The sequence below is a fragment of the Eschrichtius robustus genome, chromosome 2 (assembly GCF_028021215.1).
Source record: "Eschrichtius robustus isolate mEscRob2 chromosome 2, mEscRob2.pri, whole genome shotgun sequence".
Taxonomy (NCBI): domain Eukaryota; kingdom Metazoa; phylum Chordata; class Mammalia; order Artiodactyla; family Eschrichtiidae; genus Eschrichtius; species Eschrichtius robustus.
Window position 1 is genome coordinate 30281819 of NC_090825.1, and position 19625 is coordinate 30301443.

Below are 19625 nucleotides of genomic sequence, written 5' to 3' on the forward strand. Positions count from 1 at the left end.
AATATCTCCGAGGTATGCCTGTAATAGGAAATAGGATAAGGGCATTAAGTATAGGATAACGTAAATAAATGTAAGACTGAATAAAGGAAGTCTTCCAAGGCTATTTATACTACATTTTTATAAGTTATATCTCTAATAAGAAACTTTGAGTATTCACCTTTCAGTCACATATTTTGTGGTTTTTACTATATATGCTTATTTTTTAGTCTGAAACATTGTTTCATTTCTCCATATCCTACTTTGTAAAAACAAACTAGCATTTAAAAATTGATTCATTGCATGTTGTGATTTTTTTTTTTCTAAGCATTTTCCATTTGGCTTTAAAATTTTAAAAGGTTATTTTTGGTTGTTAAATATAAATGTGAGTCACACATTTGGAGAAAATTTAATAATGTGCAAATCACTTCGTTCATAGTTCTTTGGATCTCTGAGAGAATCGGAAAGGACTACTAGTATTTTATTTGCCCCTTTTATTTATAAAGCCACTGCCTCCAAACTAGTAATTCCAGCTTGTCACAGTGATGACTGTTAATTCAGGAGAAAATACTTTTTAATTCCCATCTCATGGAGTCTTGCCCCCTTTCTCTCAAAAAAAAAAAAAATCAGCAACAGTAGTTATAGTAATTAAATTATTAAGCCATGGAATATATGATTTAGTACTGAATTTGAGTTGGAAGAGAAAATTCGTAAATTGAAGTTTAGACTACATAGAAAACACGCTATTAGTGTTAGACTTTAAGGTGCTCTCATCTCATTCAGCCACTGTTGTAGAGCTAGAATCCTTTCTGTAGTTCCTGGCAGATGAACATGTAACTTCTGTTTGAATGTTTCTGGTGAAAGGCACTTTTCATATCAGCAGCAGGAAATGAAATTTGGGGAAATAATGTGATACTTGAAACTCCCAGAAAGATTGGCTGTACATATCATAAGAAAGGTCAGAGTTAATCATAGATTTTTGTCTTTGATTTTAGAGTGTCTAAATAGCTGAATTTTTCTGCATCTCCTATATAACAAAACGCCACTTATGCAACAGTTGAAGGAACAATGTCTAACTTGAAAAGAAATGTGAGAATCTGAAAGCTCTTCTCACACTTTCATTCATTAAACAAATACTCATTTAATCCTATTTTATGGCAAGAATTACTGTGGAAGAAAGAACAGGAGCATTCTGTTGTTCGTTAACAGACTTTCAGATGGTAATTTCAATACCTCAGACTTTGGGCCCCTAAGTAAAGTACTTTTTAAAACTTAGGTCCGAATCACAATGAAATAAATAGAGTTGTAAAATTAAGCTCCTAAGGTGGGAGATGTATGTAATAAAGTATTCCATGTAATAGGAAAACCATCCAAAAGCCTGTTGTAGACAGAAGTGTGTAGTATTTGGAGAGAGGTTAGATAAAGCAACTTCTGAAAGTTCTTTTCAATTCTAAGGCTAAATGATAGGACAATAAGTAAGCAAGTAAATTTAAAAACAAAAAATTATATCTCTATCTCTGTCCCCGGATTAGTTATATGCTAAAAGGATGTTTTGGTAAAATTGGTTGTACTTGAAATTTATAGTTTCTATATTTTGCTCTTCAAAATTAACATGTTGGTCAAAAAGAAAAGAACAAAGAACTTTTGAATGTTTGTGAAAGAATGATTGATTTAAATCACTTAAAGAATGCTTTACCATTGGAAGAAAATAACGTGTTTTACCATTTTTGTATGTTGTGTAGGAATGATGATGTCTCAGTATAAACTTTCTCAGAATTCCATGCACAGTAGTCCTGCATCTTCCAATTATCAACAAACCACTATCTCACATAGCCCCTCCAGGTAATGTATATATCATTTTATTAAGTACTGTTTTCTGTAGTGAATATGCTTGTGAATATACAGTGTATACATACATTTAGGTAATGGTGAATTACGTGTAGTTAAAAAGTTTAGATGCTTAGCCTTAAATAGTAACCCACATGAATATTTGCCTTAAAATGTTATATGTGGAAATGCTCTAATATACTAATTTAAATAAATAGTAACTTAATTTCATACAAACAAAAGAATGTGTTAAAATAACCAGCGTGTTTGAGATAAATAAGAAAATTCATTGAGTAGAATTTAGGGAGCATGTAAAATAAATGAATTACTCCAGTTTTTACAAACTGCTTAGTATAACTCTTAGATTATGAATTGTGAATGATTTTTGTACGTTATTTATTTTTCAGAATTTTTCTGTGTACATTTATTTTATACAAATTAGAGTTTGGAGAATTTTATGACAGTGAAATATCAAGGAATATCATATTTATTTCATTTCCTGATATTGTTTATTTGGATTTTGGATTTTAGCCGGTTTGTGCCACCACAGACAAGCTCTGGGAACAGATTTATGCCACAACAAAACAGCCCAGTGCCTAGTCCATATGCCCCACAAAGCCCTGCAGGATACATGCCATATTCCCATCCTTCAAGTTATACAACACATCCACAAATGCAGCAAGGTAAGAAAGTTGCTTGTTTATTTACAGGGAGTGCCTCTAGTTCCCAGAAAATTCATTTTTTTCTTTTTATAAATTTTAAAACACAAATACTAAACTGTATACTTTTTTGTCAATGAACATTTCTTTTAAGTGTGGCTTATATTATTAAAAATATGTTATATTTATTACTTGGGAAGTCATTTGGGAGATAAAAATATCAGTGTAATTTGACTCTGGATTACCTTATTATATTATACAACTGAATATATCTAGTTATGAAATTAGGAACTGCTTTATTTAATTGGGCTTCTTACAGTAGCACTAAGTCAAAGAAGAATTACGTTTTAATTAGTAAAGTATATGTAGTGTGAAAATTTTAATATCAAGTAGATACAGTACTGGTAGAGGAAAATTAATATTCTTGGATTCAAAATTTTCTGGGATTAGATTACTAGTTCTCATTTGAAGTCAATTGTTGATAATATGTCTTTTTAAGATCATACTGCATTGGGATCTATGTCATAGCTATTAAATAATGTATTTACTAGTATATTGTACTTTTTTAGAGAAATTTTGAAAAGTACAAAAGGGTAATATAACAGATATCTGTGTTTTTGTCCCTCATAATTAACAGCAAAGTTTTAACATTCACAGTCAGTCATTAGTTCCTGTTTGTATTCTTGGTTTTTTATTATGCATGGATCAAAACATGCTTCATTTATAAACTTTTATCTTACAAACTTTTAACTTAGTGTCATCTATTAAAACAGCCAACTTCTGGTTTTCCAAAGCTAGATAATGAAATGGTAGGTTGAGCCTATTTTATACAGTAAGTCAAGGAAAAACCTGGAGACAAACCACACCTTTGGAATAGACACGTCCAAAATTATAGAATTTAGTGTGAGTGCTGAACAGAAGTATGCGTGTATATGGGCTCTTGATACTTGTGAAATATTACTCTTCTACTCTGGTATGCCAAAGTTATGTGAAACATTTTAAATGTAATTAATAAGAGGGAAAATATTGAAAGGACACATTTGCTTCATACGGAAATATCCACATAAATATGTGTAGAAAAAAAACATAAATTTTTACTTTAAACACTGTTGTTGTTTTATAACAAGATAAACTCAGCTTTTTCAAAAGAATAAGTTGAAATCACAAAATCAAAAGAAAAATGTAGTTTGAGGGCCTATTCAGTAATGAATCATTTCTTAGAAATTCTCAGATACTTGAGAGACCAAAAATAATACTAGGGACTAGCCCCACACAGATACCAAAATTATTATAAATAAGAAAATTTAATATGGTAAGGAACAAATAGATTGGTAAATGGGACAGAAATGGTTCCAGAAATAAGGCAGATGTCTGTGGGAATTCAGAGTTTGTGAAAGGTAATATTTAAAAAACACTTTATATTATAAAAATTTTAACCATGCAGAAAAGTTGAAAGAATAGCACAGTGAACCATTTCACCAACAGGCATTCTGCCTCTCTGTCCTTAAATACATCTGCTAGGAAGTCAATTCTCCTTTATAAACACCAAGTGTAATAATTTACCCCTAAAAAAATTACGAACATTTCTGTAGTATCATCTGATACCATCTACATTGTTTTCACCAGTTGCCTCAAATATGTCTTTTATAACCTTTTTTCCTCCACATATGATCTAATCTAGTTTCTCACACATTGCATTTGGTTTTTACATCTCTTTTGATTCTTTTAATCTAAACAGTCCCATACCCTTTCCCCATGACGGTAATTTTTGTTTTTTTGAGGAGTCTGTGCTACTTTTGTTGTAGAATATCCCATATTCTAGACTTCACTGTTTCCTCATTGTGTTGTTTAATTTGCTTATATACTTCCTGTATTTCCTACCAACTGGAAGTTATTTTAAAGGCTCTGTTAGTTATTTTAAAGGCTCTGTATATTTTTGGCAAGGGTGCTAAATAAGTAATGTTGTACACTTGATATTGCATCACATCAGAGGGCATATAATGGCAAGTGGCTTCATTATTAGTGACATTTAGGTGGTGACTACTCCACGTCTTCTTTTATAAGGAACATAATATTTCTTTGCAATCAGTGAGCAATCTGTCAGGTGATATTTTGAGATCATGTAACTGTCCTATTTCCTATTAATCTTTATCCTAAAGCGTTTACCATCCAATAATGATTCTCTTTTCATCAGTTTTTACACTGGTCATTGGAAAATGGTGATTTTCCAATTTTGTCATTCTAAAGGTGGTACTTTGAATCAGTGTGTAATAATGGATTGTTTAATAAATCATGTTGGATTAGTTGGCTAGGCATTTTGAAATTTTATTTGGATTCCTAGATCATCTAGAGCAAAAATGTTCTAGATGGATGAACTATTTACGTTTGTATTTTAAGTCATAAAATTTTAAGAAGAAGGGGCTTCCCTGGTGGCGCAGTGGTTAAAAATCTGCCTGCCAATGCAGGGGACACGGGTTTGAGCCCTGGTCCGGGAAGATCCCACATGCCGCAGAGCAACTAAGCCTGAGCGCCGCAACTACTGAGTCTGCGCTCTAGAGCCCGCGAGCCACAACTGCTGAGCCCGTGTGCCACAGCTGCTGAGCCTGCGCTCTAGAGCCCGTGCTCTGCAACAAGAGAAGCCACCGCAATGAGAAGCCTGCGCACCGCAGCGAAGAGTAGCCCTCACTCTCTGCAGCTAGAGAAAGCCCGCACACAGCAAGGAAGACCCAGTGCAGCCAAAAATAAATTAATTAATTTAAAAAGAAATTGTAAGAAGAAAACATGGGGTGAATTTTGGGTACCTTTGGGTCGAGAAGGCCTTGTTTCTAAGCAGGACTGGATTCTAGAAATGGAAAAAAAACCAGATTAATTATAAATTTCTGTGTAATAGAGAAGAAATAAGGACAAGTAAATTTAGGGAAAAAAATTTTTCAATATTTATTACAAAGTATTCATTTTAAATATAGCAAGATCTTATGCAGGTTGATAAGAATAAGACAAAAATAGACTACAGAATTAAGCAGTTTACTGAAAAAGAAAAGCAAAGTGGATACGGAAAGATTTAATACATATACGAAAGTACGGTCAACCTGGCTCACAATTAAAGGGATGCAAATCAAAATTAAATTGAAATAAAATTTTATATCTATCAGATTAGTAACATTTTATAGTGTGCAGGGAAATTTGAACTTCATACAGTCTTCATAGGGACATAAATTGATACAACCAGTTTAGAGAGCAGTTTGACAATATCTATTCCAGTTTAAAATACATATACCTCCTTCAGTTGTTAAAAATCTATCTCCCTTATAAGTAGGGGTGGGGATAAAAATGCTCAGGCAGTTTTATCTCAAGTTCTAGCAAGCATTCATGGGAAAGATATTCTGTTCTTACATGGATTAAAGACTAAGTGTGAAAAAACAAAACTATGAAACTTTTGAAAGAAAATATCAGACAGTAATTTTTATGATTTTGTGTTAAGTAGGGAATCTGAATGTCCAATACACATGAAAAGATGCTTGGTTTCACTGTTAATTAAGGAAGGAAATGCTAATTAAAGTGGCTGTCAGAGACATTTCCCATCTTCAAATTGACGAAAATCATTGACAAGGATATAGAGCAGTATGAACACTTATCTACTACCAGTAGAGGGGACATAAATAATTTGGAAAGCTATTTGTTAATATTTAGTAAAGTTTAAAAACAGGAATATCCAGCAATTTCACTCCTAGACACGTTTGTAAAAAAGGTCATATACAAGAATATACATTACAGCATTGTTTATGATGGCAAAAATACCCAAGCAATCTAAACTACTAACAAGGGAATTCCCTGGTGGCACAGTGGTTAGGACTCCACACTCCCAATGCCGGGGGCCTGGGTTCAATCCCTGGTCCAGGAACTAGATCCCACATGCATGCCACAACTAAGAGTTTGCGTGCTGCAACTAAGAGTTTGCATGCCACAACTAAGGAGCCAGCAAGCCTCAACTAAGGATCCCGCCTGCTGCAACTAAGACCTGGCGCAAACAAACAAATAAATATTTTTTTAAAATAAAAAAATAAACTACTAACACAAGGATGGATAAAGTATGTACATTATGCAGCAGAATATATGTAATTATTCAAAGTAAATGAATTTAAAACTACATATATAAAAATGGATACATTTCAATACAATATTGAATTAAAAAGCAAGTTATAGAAGGATATATACAATACATACACCATTTATACAAAGTCATAATGTGCAAAATAGTGCTATGTGTTATTTAAGAATATATTCATTTATAGCAAAGGTAAAAAGGTATTCATAGGTAGAGTGAACTCTAAATTCATTATAGTGGTTACTTGTAGGGAATAAGGGGAAGGAAGTAGAGGAGAGGAATATGCAGATATATGGAGAGCTTCAGCCATATCTAATGTCTTATTTCTTTTCAAAAATCAATCTGAATGACTTGTGGCAAAGTGTTAAGATTTGATCAAGCTCTGGATAGTCAGCCAGCTCATTATATTAGTCTTTGTAATTTATGTATGCTAAAATATTACTTGCGAACAATTATTATTGTCCTGTAAGAATTTTAACAGTTTATTTTTATAAAGCTTTTTTAAAATTCTTATTAATTTCAGCATCGGTATCAAGTCCCATTGTTGCAGGTGGTTTGAGAAACCTACATGATAATAAAGTTTCTGGTTCGTTGTCTGGCAATTCTGCTAATCATCATGCTGATAATCCTAGACATGGCTCAAGTGACGACTACCTACACATGGTGCACAGGCTAAGTAGTGACGTATGTAATATATTAGTTATCATTAAGGTAATAAAATAGTTCTAATATTTGTCTCATAACCTAGTATTTCAATTCTGTAATTTGAAGGATATCTACCTTTTATTGAGGATTATACTGGGTCTGAGAATCTAGCTGTACCTATAGAGCAGGGTTGGTAAACTGGCCGGTAGTCTGACCCATAAACTAAGACTGATTTTCACAGTTATAAAGAGTTTAAAAGAACAACAACAAAGAATGTTATGTGACAAACTGTATATGATCCATAAAGCCTAAAATATATACTATCTGTCCCATTACAGAAAAAGTTTGCCAACCTCTGGTCTAGAGGTTTAGGTCCTTAATGAAATATACTTCATTTTTAGATGTTTGCTCACACAAAGATGTCCTCTTAAATAATGAGCCTTTATTTATTAGTGCTTAGCTCTTTTTCCCTCTAAGACTTGTACAGAAATTTTTTCCCTGAAATTTAGTGTTGCTTTAATGTTACTGAAATATTCCACATACTGGAAATCTGTCTTGTCATTGGCTTGGTGGTATTATCACATAAGTTACATGTATTTAAGTTTAACAGAGATGACATTGGACTCTGCCCTCAAGACATTTACATTTACAGCCTGGTGGGATGTTCAGAGCTCCTTTGGTAGAAAATAGCAAACAAAAATGGAGCATACTAGTAATACCAGTTTTCTTATTCATTGCTATGCTTAGGCTGTTGATTCTTTTGGATACAATTTCAATTCTTCTAAGATATACCACGAAGAAAACAGGAAAGTGCAGAAGAATTATGCTTTTGAATACCAACACTTTACCTGTCAGTAATTTATGTCTTTTATTGGTTCTCTTTAAGATTTCTATAAAGCCTCTTCTATCATTCAAGATATAAATGTTATACTCTATTCCTAGGATGGAGATTCTTCAACAATGAGGAATGCTGCATCTTTTCCCTTGAGGTCTCCACAGCCAGTATGTTCCCCTGCTGGAAGTGATGGAACTCCAAAAGGTATCATTGTAACTAAGATTTCCTTAGATTTTTCACACTTCAGTTGAGTAAAGAATTCAGACTTCTTAATGCAGTTACCAAAAATTATTCTCTATTGTTTTTCACTTACTGTAGAAAAAAATGAACCTGTACTTACTGATACTGTTTTCAGATATATACAGTATCATTCTTACTAATAATCCAGTGGTCTTTTCAAACCACAATCTTTTTCATCTTTCTTAAATATTTGAAATTATTGATCAGCTTTCCCCAATCTTCACCCTCCCCCCCAAACTTATTTTGTGTTGAATCCACCTATTTTCCTCCTCCTTTTTTCATTGATTTTTTTTTCTTCATTAGCTCTTTTCTCTGCTCTATCATTTCTCAAGATTTCTATCATTAGATTTTTAATCTTCCATTGTACTTTTTTCCTTGGCTGTTTTACTCAGCTTTGGTAATAGCATTTGTTACTTTTGTGAACAGGACTCCCAAATCAGTGTCTTTTGCTTCCAGTCCTGTCTCCCAAGTTGTAATTTTTCATTTCCAGACAAAACCTCCTCATATCTAGCTAGTATTTCAAATTCATGTTCAAAATTGTTCTCACTGTTCTTTCCTCCATTCCTGTTTCTCTTAATGCTATTCCAAATCCTGAATTATCTTTAAAGTCTTCTCTTCTTAGGTAGTCATTTATCAAAATCTGGCCTGTTCTGTGTTAATTACTTCACTAGATCTCTTACACCTACTTTCATTTCTGCTTATTAAAATCGTATTAATTCTTCAAATTCTAAGTTAAATGGGTGATCTTCTTTGGACCCTTCCCTGGTTTCCCCAAGCCGTTAGTTTCTGTTTTTTCTAATAACTTATCCTGTACTATCTTATGGACATGAATTTTATTTTATTTATCTTCAAATTCCCAAAGAACCTTGTGTGGTCTTCTGTGTATAATAGAGTCACAGAATTCTAAGTCCAGATTTGAGCTATTTTTTAAAATACTTAAAACTAAGTTCTAATAATTGGAGTCATCCAAGTTTGTTGGAAGAGAATATTGTATCCACTTTAAAGAAGTAGCTTTTAATTAATTGCAATATAGCTGATAATAAATTTTATCTGTCTGTGAGAAATTCTAATTATAGCTGTCTAAAACATGGACTGGTCAGCCTCATTGTAAAGATTTTTTTTTTCATAGATTATGTTCGAACTCTTTGATCAGGGATATTCTTCATGAGGTGACAGTTGAACTTTTATGAGCCATTCTAATTCAATAATTAGAATTATGAGCCATTCTAATTCTATAATTCTGTGAACTTCCAGACATAGAAATAACCCGGCTTCTGAAAGAGAGAACAACTTCCAGAGTAACTCTATTTGTACTTTAGGTATCAAAGTTAGGTACATATCTTACAAGTATTTTCAGAGTAAGAAATAATCAGAGTGCCAGGGAGGAATAACAGTGGGATAGCTGGTTGCTCTAGATAACCAGACCATTTTTCCTCTAACTGTTGAGGCTGGATAGATGAGTGAATGGATGAATGGATTGTTAGGTGGATAGATAACTTTAGATAGAAAGAGAAGAAAACTTGAGAACAGTTAACCTCACGAACACATTAGTCATCAGAAGCCTCTATTTCTGTTCGTGAGGTTGTTTTCCAACTAGTTTTGAAGGTTGAATGCATCTTCAATTAGCCTAGTTTAATTTTTAGATAAATTGTTGGAATTTAAAGTTTGTTCTAAAATATATATAATGTGACACGTAAACTTTAAATAAAAAGGCAGTATGATGTGTTATAACGTGTAAGATGTTATGGAAAACCCGAACGAACATTTTTTGGCCAACCATATAAAGCACTTTTAGCTTGACTGATTTTTATAATTTCCTATGGGTTTTTAAAATTTTTATAATCTAATTCAAAGAAATGTATATATTATTCAGATACAATTATACTTTTATTTCTGAAGCATATTGATGCAGTTTTTCCTCATTGACAGCTTGTTAACTAGGAAAAATTTTCCCATTCGATTAGCTTACTTTTAACACTTCCTTATATCGTATAGTGTTTAATTTAATGGGATCTGGGCTGAAGATATTTTATTTGCTGGACCTGCATATTTTTCTAATAAAAGGAGGATTAGCAAGCTGAAGAGAGTATGTGAACGATATTAAGTGGAGGGAGAAAGAGAAGACCACATAAAGGTATAAATTAATACTTTACCACCAATTTGTTAAGTAAGTGAAGACTAATCATTGTAATTTTTCCCACTTCCTTTTTCTTATACCATTAAGTATTCCTGTGAGTGTACACCCTAGGATTAATTTTTTTATTTTTTTGTAATTTGACAGACTTATTTTTACTTTAGACACATCAGTTTTCCTAGATAATAAGTGAGAGAATAGAGATGATCATACCCAAAATATTTGTGTTGCATCTTTAGAAATAGTGAAGTCTTTTGCCATTTTCAAGCTAAGTATTTATATTTTTTGCGTGAAAAAATAGAAATAATACTGGTCTGGAAGATGGAATACTCATATTTTAATTCAAACCTGGATCATATACCAGCAAGCTAAAAGACCATGGGGGACACATCTTTAGGCTTTCTTCTCATGTTCTGTAAATAAGTAGCTTGGATGAGATAATTTAACATTTTTTCTAGCGGTACTGTATTGTCACTTATTTAATATGTCTATCACATTGTCTGAAAATGTAAAACTAGCACAACTGTTCATTCCTGTTGAATTGTTTTTCTAGGATCAAGACCACCTTTAATCCTACAGTCTCAGTCGCTACCTTGCTCATCACCTCGAGATGTTCCACCAGACATCTTGTTAGATTCTCCAGAAAGAAAACAAAAGAAGCAAAAGAAAATGAAATTAGGCAAGGATGAAAAAGACCAGAGTGAGAAAGCTGCAATGTATGATATCATTAGCTCTCCATCCAAGGACTCTACTAAACTTACATTAAGACTTTCTCGAGTAAGGTCTTCAGACATGGACCAGCAAGAGGATATGCTTTCTGGTATGGAAAATAGCAATGTTTCAGAAAATGATATTCCTTTTAATGTGCAGTACCCAGGACAGACTTCAAAAACACCCATTACTCCACAGGATGTAAACCGCCCATTAAATGCTGCTCAGTGTTTGTCGCAGCAAGAACAAACAGCATTCCTTCCAGCAAATCAAGTGCCTGTTTTACAACAGAACACTTCAGTTGCTACAAAACAGCCCCAGACTTCTGTGGTACAGAATCAGCAACAGGTATCACAACAGGGACCTATATATGATGAAGTGGAATTGGATGCATTGGCTGAAATAGAGCGAATAGAGAGAGAATCGGCTATTGAAAGGGAGCGCTTTTCAAAAGAAGTTCAAGATAAAGGTAAAATAGTCTCATTACTACCACTTCATGCTCTCGGCAAATATTTAATTATAATGTCAAAAAAGTTTTTTAAAGTAACTCTTTTTTTTCTCATAATTTTTAATGTTTCTCCTCAATTATGGTTTTATTACTAAAATGCTCATCCCTCAGAAGTTAAAGTCTTAATTTCATTTTTTATCTAAAACCACTATCTGAGATATGGTAATTCTATATGACACATCTGTCACCTATTATATACCAAGTGATTTTATCTGTGCTTGTCTACTAAAATGAACATTAGCATTTCTATATTACATGTGTTTTCCACAAGTTAGGTTAATATAATTTTGCATCTTCACATTTTTTCTACCAAAACAAGGTTAACAGCTATAGAATTATTTTGAATCAGTACATTTAAGAAAAGTTTATGTGTATGTTTATTATGCAGTTAGATTTTTCACTTAGTTTCTAATTCTGTCATCTCTTAATAATGCGAATTTTTTTTTAAGTAAACAAATTAGGAAAATTTTAAGTTAATATGAAATAGCAGACTTTAAGAATCAGGGATCTTTTGTTGGTGATTATGGTTAAGTGTTCTCTTTTGTCTGACTAGTGTATTAGGATGGATTTTCAAGACACCTGTTCTCTGAGTTTATGGGCTTTCTTTTTGTGCTTTATAAAAAATTATAATCAAAGTAAGTTTTGTTAATTCCTTGATTATTTGGTGAACATTATGTATAAAATCTCTTAAATTTTTAGAGAGACTAATGAATCAGTGGTTGAAATTAGTGATTTATGAATTTGATGTCTCTACAGTAGAGGCATATACATATTTGACCATTCAAACCAAAGAATACTTTAAGATTTAATTTTATAGTTCAATATTCTAGATTGATTTATAGTTCTTAGAGTTTCTATTTGGTCATTATAAAGCAAAACTTCTTGATGTTGACTAGAGCTCATTTTTATCTATGATCTTGTTCATTATGTGACAGGATCATTTTTAGATAATTGTGTTCCTCTGCTAAGAAACATGCTGAAGATTCGTATTATGTTTCCTGTCTATCATTTGTCTCTTTTTAACGTTACTGTATTTGGTAATTGTTGTACTACAGTGTTTGCTAAGTGCATAAATCACGGGTAGATGCAAATAAAGAGATTGCTAGAAATCTCCATTTTATTGGCTAGGGAACTGGTGTTGTTTTTAACTAACAAATCATGGACGTTAAAGAAGAAATAAAGTGTTGCTTGCCCTTTTTCTCTTTGCTTAGTAGTGTGGGATTTAGGAAGTAACTCTATGGGTTCCAATATATATCTCTTCCTCTAACCACTTATAAAAGTATATGCATGTCAAATGAAGAGAGCAGTATTATTCAGCTGCTCTCAATAATATTAACCTTTCCAAAATTCCTGAGTCCTGTTTTGCAGAAAACATATACAATTGTAATTTCTTGACCAAGAAATAATTAGTTGCCTTGCAAACTGAACTTTTGCATGACGTTTTAATCTGTGTTTTGGAAAATTATATTCTTTAAAAGGAGTATAATCTTTTTTTAATGACCTAATTGTTGGTAGGAACGAAAACAGAGGAAATGGTGAACTTTTTTTCTTACTTTTTTGAACTTTTACAGTATCATATTTGTTAAAACCAAAGTTTTTACTTTTAAAAACTGAATGGAAACAAGGATAGTAAATAATGCTAATTGCATGTTAGCAAACTTATTTTAGACTACTAACTTTTCTTTGGGAGATTAAAACAAAATCGACAAACAGCATACTGTTCTTCCTGACACTTGTTATGTATATTTTAATTTTAATTATCAGTTTTCTCTGTAATCTCTGATGGTGTGACTATAACAAAGATAGCTGAAAAGTTGAGTGAGCAAAGTTGACTTACAATTTTGAAACAATGTCATTTGACTTACAGAGGTATCTGGTTCTATTAAGATTTAAGGGAAAAGATGAACTCTCTGATTTTCAGTTTAATTTAGATGGTTTTTCCCAAATTGGCTATGCTGATTTGGCCGACCTCATATTAGTGCTGTCATCTCTAACTTGTCTTCTGACAGCTTTATTTGAAAAACCTTTGGAATTTTAGGTACCAGCTAACATTTGTATATTGTCATTTTATATTCAATTTCTGCATTGTATGATGAGATAGTGTTTTATATATAAGCAGTTATCTTGAGATTTTGGAAAGATTAAAGGGTTGGTATGTTGCTCTAAGTGTATAGGTGAGGTCATAAATAAAAGTAAAGTTTTCTGAAGTGGTAGTCTTACAGTCGGCCCTTGAGAGATGAAATACTTCTTTGAAATGAATTTATCACTAGCTACCACTGCATTTTAGAACTACTGTATATCGTAAAATTGATATTTACTGTATTCTAAGGTTTGGCACTGAGTACTTTTTTATAACTATTTTATTGCTGGTAGCAAGGAGCAAACAAGACTACTTGTGTGGTATACATGGTTTTACTGAGGGCTCTCTGCTCTAGGTTCTGAGCTTGTTTCCCATTATATTCATTTGTTACGAATGAATGAAGCATTCCCCTCAATAGACCAGAAATCAAAAACCTGTACCTTGTAAATAGAGTAGAAAGTTTGGCAAACATGGTTGTTTGATAACTATGGAATTCAGGAAAAGAGATAGAATGCGCTTAGAAATATTTTACGTAGGCTGTGGTATAACCTAATACACCTCTGTTCCACACATAGAAGACACTTTTCTGGCTGCTAGATATTTATGTTCCTTTGGCCTGTTCTCTCTTCTTTGGAGAGATTTATATACACTGATAGGTTAATTCTGTGCAACCTAATATTTTATAATATTCCTAAAGGACCTTCTTCTCAATCTTTTGCTCAAACTTTTAACATCTGTAATTACATAAATTAATTTCAAAAGGCTCTTTTTCTTTGCTTCTGGGATGAGCTGTCATAGACATTAATATCTCCATGTGCTGAAAATTCCTGCTTTCTCTTGTTAAAGAGGGGGTTTCTTTGTTCATCTTTGCCTGTTTCATCTTTTCCCAAGGTCCACTTTCCATGTTAGCAAGTATGAGGAATGGTCTAGCTTCACTAATGTTTTTTATGATGTTAAAATATTCTTGCACTATAACCCTGATTAGAAGTAAATTATTATCTATTGTCATTTGGAATAAGAGACTGGGATTTGGGACAGGAATAGGACAGTTAGTCACTTAGCCTGTACTGTGGTTTAGGGATGGGACGTTTTCATTTTTTATGATTGGCTATTGTGTGTACAATTGTTCTGCTTTTTGCTTTAAGTGTTTTCATTTATCACTTGTAGATTTAGGCAAGTGATATAGTTTGTTTCGTACAAGCACAATTGAGTTCACAATTTCTTTAAGGGCCAGATACTATTTTCAAAATATCAGCATCAAGATGACAAGTGTTGTTGGTCTTAAAATTATATCTTTTTGTATGCATTTTCTTCAGGAACACCTGTATTTTGATAGCTAATTTTATGGTTCCCAGTGCTTTAGAGGGCTTACAGGTAATAGTGTCCCAAATATTAAAATTATTCTTCATAGAGATGGCTTTCCATCATTAGGTGAAGATTATTATGTAATGAACACTGATAACAAAAGTGAATAGACAAAAGTGGCCTGTGCAGATTCAGAGCCACTTTACAGGAATAAGTTCATGGTGGAACTGAATCAGATGAAGTGAATCAGAACCTGCGTGCTCTTAACGTATCCAAGAGTCCTTGCAGCAGTAGTGGAATTTTTCCAGGTTTTACAGAAGAGGTGTAGTACCTTTCAATAGTTGAAAAGTTAAAACTTCGTATTTAGCAATATTTTATGCATAGTAGAGAAAATTATAAGATCTTCCCCAATCTTCATACATCACTCATGTGCAAATGCTTTTCGTGTTTTTATTATAAATAATCATAGCATCTATAAAGATAACTAAATCGAACATAATTTCTTTGAAATTAAACTCTTTGCTAAATTTCCATTTTAATAATGAAAGATAAATTAGAATGAGGTTAATGATCTATTAATTATTAAGTATTTTGTAATCTTTTAAAATTTAGCCTTCAGGTTATTTTAATGTTCTTCTGAAAGACAGATTGTTCATATTAATAGAAGGATGAGCCACAGATCTCTTAAGAGAGCTCTTCAGATGCCTGAGATCTATGTTATTAATAGTTCTTAAGTATGCTTAGGTTACCATTTTAATGACTTTCATAAAGCATATTTCATTTAAAAATATAAAAATCTTAGACTAGATTATACTATTTAAATTTCTAGATCCTTAAATTTTTTTTCTAAATGCTTATCATAAAAGTTTAAGGGATAAGTATAAGGTTACAAAGCATCCTGTTTTTGAGGAAATAATTATTTGGTGTGCCCTTTGGCAACATATAAAGATGATTTTGTGTGGCAGAACATTCTAAAGCAAAGTTCTATAAATTAGTATTCTAAGTGCTTTTTTCTTAGGTATTGATGCAGAAAGCTTCATATAAGTTCTTACCAGGCTAGTTTTAACTAGGGAAAACAGTTTGATGATGATATACTTTATTATTATCATCGTGTAGTTATTTTGCAAGTGGAGTATATGTGATGATTTGACTTCTGAATTACTGAAAAAGCAGAATGGCTTAGTTCTTCAAAACATTACTGGCAGATATCTGAAGCAAATTTTAGTAATATTTGATTAGGTTGTAAGCTGTAAGGGACTGCTGCTTCTCACTTTCAAAACAAAATGATGAAACTTTGGTGTATAAAAGCATCATTACTATTAAAAACATTTTTTTCAGAACCTGGTTCCCTAATATTAAGGGGCTATTTTTTAGTGGTCATTTTGACTTTTCACCTTGTGATCTTTTCCTTAAATGATACTGTATCACATTAATGAATGAATAGTATTAAGAGAATCTAAAGATTCTCCTGAATAAAAAAAAAAGATTAAAAATAACTTTTAAAACCGCCAGGCAATTCAGCAAGTATCATTAAAGCAGGCAAAGTCTCAGGGTGCTATAATGTTATAGTTATATATCATGTTATGATTCCCAAGACCTAATTGGAAATTCAATTTATAGAAAATGACCTAGGAGCCTCTTGAGTCAAGTGGAATCATGCACAGAAATACATAGCTGTTAAAAATACCATGACATTTTATTATAGTGGTAGATTTGTGTTTGTGTGTATTTTTGTCATTAAATTGCACATAAATACTGTAAATAACTTCTTATTAAGCCAGTATATAGACCCCTAGAACTTTATGTTGAAGAGCTGAAGCATTTTTCTTCAGTTGAAGTTGCTTAAGAAAGATAGAGTTTATCTAAAAAGTTCTTATTATATGCTTCTCATTTTTATAATTATGTTTCCTTGTCTAAAGATACTTCTAACTGTGTGTTAGCTTTTAAATTCCATTTGTGCTGTTGACACCTTGAAGAATTTGAATCCTGGATCAAAGGTTAATAACAAACTATTAAATTCTTTTTTTTTTTCTTACTCTCCTCATTTACCTTTTTTCCAGTGGCATGATTTCTATTTTCTTTTGAGTTTTATTCTTTTCCATACTTTTCTTACATGTGACAAAAGCACCCTGTTTTGTATGTTGGCAGATTTGGGGCTCTTTGTAGTTTTTATTCAGTTAGCAGTTTAAGTGATCTTTATACTATACTCGCTAATATTTATTGAGGTACAGCAAGCATGAATATTTCCTCAAACCTTGGTTTAAAAGTATTATGCCATTCGTGCCTACTATTTTATATATGCGTATTGACATTTGCATTCACCACATTTTTTAAAAATATGACTTTAAAAAATAGTCAAAGTCCATATGGTTTTTAATAAGATGAGAATATATGTCTATTACTGATACTGAATATTTATCTTTGAATTTCAGATAAGCCTTTGAAAAAAAGAAAACAAGATTCTTACCCACAGGAGGCTGGGGGTGCTACAGGAGGTAATAGACCAGCTTCTCAGGAGACGGGTTCTACGGGAAATGGGTCAAGGCCAGCATTAATGGTTAGCATTGATCTTCATCAGGCAGGAAGAGTGGACTCTCAGGCCTCTGTAACTCAGGATTCAGACTCCATAAAAAAGCCTGAAGAAATCAAACAATGTAATGATGCACCTATTTCTGTTCTTCAGGAAGATATTATTGGAAATCTTAAATCTACACCAGAAAACCATCCTGAGACTCCTAAAAAAAAGTCTGATCCTGAGCTTTTAAAGAGTGAAGTGAAACAAAACGAAAGTAGATTGGCAGAGTCTAAACCAAATGAAAACAGATTGGTAGAGACAAAATCTAGTGAAAGTAAGATAGAAACTAAAATTGAGGTACAAACAGAAGAACCTAAACAGAATGAGAGCAGAATGACCGAATCCAGACAAAATGAGAGCACCACAGCCGAGCCTAAACAGAATGAAAACAGAGTGTCTGACACAAAGTTAAATGACAACAAACAAAATAATGGCAGATCAGAAACAACAAAGTCAAGACCCGAAACCCCAAAGCAAAAGGGTGAAAGCCGACCTGAAACTCCAAAACAAAAGAGTGATGGGCATCCTGAAACCCCAAAACAAAAGGGTGATGGACGGCCTGAAACTCCAAAGCAGAAAGGTGAGGGCCGACCTGAAACTCCAAAGCAAAAAAATGAAGGTCGGCCTGAAACACCAAAACATAGGCATGAAAATAGGAGGGATTCTGGAAAGCCAACAACAGAGAAAAAACCTGAAGTGTCTAAACATAAACAGGACATTAAATCTGATTCACCTCGGTTAAAATCAGAAAGAGCTGAAGCCTTAAAGCAGAGACCTGATGGGCGATCTATTTCTGAGTCACTAAGACGTGACCATGATAGTAAACAAAAGTCAGATGACAGGAGTGAATCTGAGCGACATCGGGGGGATCAATCTAGGGTTCGAAGACCAGAAACATTGAGATCCTCTAGTAGAAATGAACATGGCATTAAATCTGATGTTTCAAAACCTGATAAAATAGAAAGAAAACATAGACATGAATCAGGGGACTCACGGGAAAGACCATCTTCTGGGGAGCAGAAAGCAAGACCTGACAGTCCTCGTGTTAAACAAGGAGATTCTAATAAATCAAGACCTGATAAGCCTGGTTTTAAATCACCAAATAGTAAAGATGACAAAAGGACAGAGGGTAACAAGAGTAAAGTAGACAGTAATAAAACACACCCTGACAATAAGGCAGAATTTCCAAGTTATTTGTTGGGGGGCAGGTCTGGTGCATTGAAAAATTTTGTCATTCCAAAAATCAAGAGGGATAAAGATGGCAATATTACTCAGGAGACAAAGAAAATGGAAATGAAAGGAGAGCAGAAAGACAAAGTAGAAAAAATGGGATTAGTTGAAGATCTAAATAAAGGAGCTAAGCCTGTAGTAGTCCTGCAAAAACTGTCTTTGGATGATGTTCAGAAACTTATTAAAGATAGAGAGGATAAATCAAGAAGTTCCCTTAAACCTACCAAGAATAAACCATCAAAGTCAAATAAAGGTAAGAATACTTACTCTGATGTCATCTGTGTTCTAGTGAGTTTTCTTTTAAGTTTTAGGGTTACTATGGATTAAAAAAATGGAAATTTACAAAAATTGAAACACTACTGCATGGAAAAAGAACAATATAAAACCACAGTGAAATTATTTGCAGTAATATAGATAAAAAGTTCTCATTGAAAATTCTTTTTCTCCCACCCCTACTACTCACCGTAGTAATGATTTTTACTGTTGGTTCACAGAGAAGAGTTCCTTTTGCTGTTTAATTATTTCAGTATTTTTGAAAGTTGCTTGCTAATCAAGTGAATGATTCGAATGGATGACTGAAATAGATGTATTTAACAACTTTTTAAAAAGTTATTTTGACTGTAGAGAGAATCCATTCTCTATAATGAGGTAATAAATTGACTGAGTTTTAATTTCTAAAGTCTCAGTAAAGCTATGTGGTATACAAAACTCAATATTATAAATTCTTTTAAGAATATTAAGTGTCTCTTAATATTGTTTTCTCACAGACCTATCTCTGAGTTAATTACTGATGAA

General features: G+C 32.7%; 1 protein-coding gene across 4 annotated transcripts in view; it reads left to right on the top strand.

Moving 5' to 3' along the window:
- NIPBL (NIPBL cohesin loading factor) overlaps positions 1–19625 on the top strand; it is a 199184-nt gene that overhangs the window by 91520 nt on the left and 88039 nt on the right. For 3 of the 4 annotated variants that reach the window (XM_068535241.1, XM_068535242.1, XM_068535243.1), the window contains exons 5-10: positions 1719–1818; positions 2335–2486; positions 7091–7251; positions 8155–8251; positions 10975–11601; positions 17458–19083. In XM_068535241.1, coding sequence (XP_068391342.1) covers positions 1719–1818; positions 2335–2486; positions 7091–7251; positions 8155–8251; positions 10975–11601; positions 17458–19083 — 2763 coding nt within the window. The remainder of the gene's footprint in view (positions 1–1718; positions 1819–2334; positions 2487–7090; positions 7252–8154; positions 8252–10974; positions 11602–17457; positions 19084–19625) is intronic. The other variant, XM_068535244.1, reaches the window with a different exon arrangement.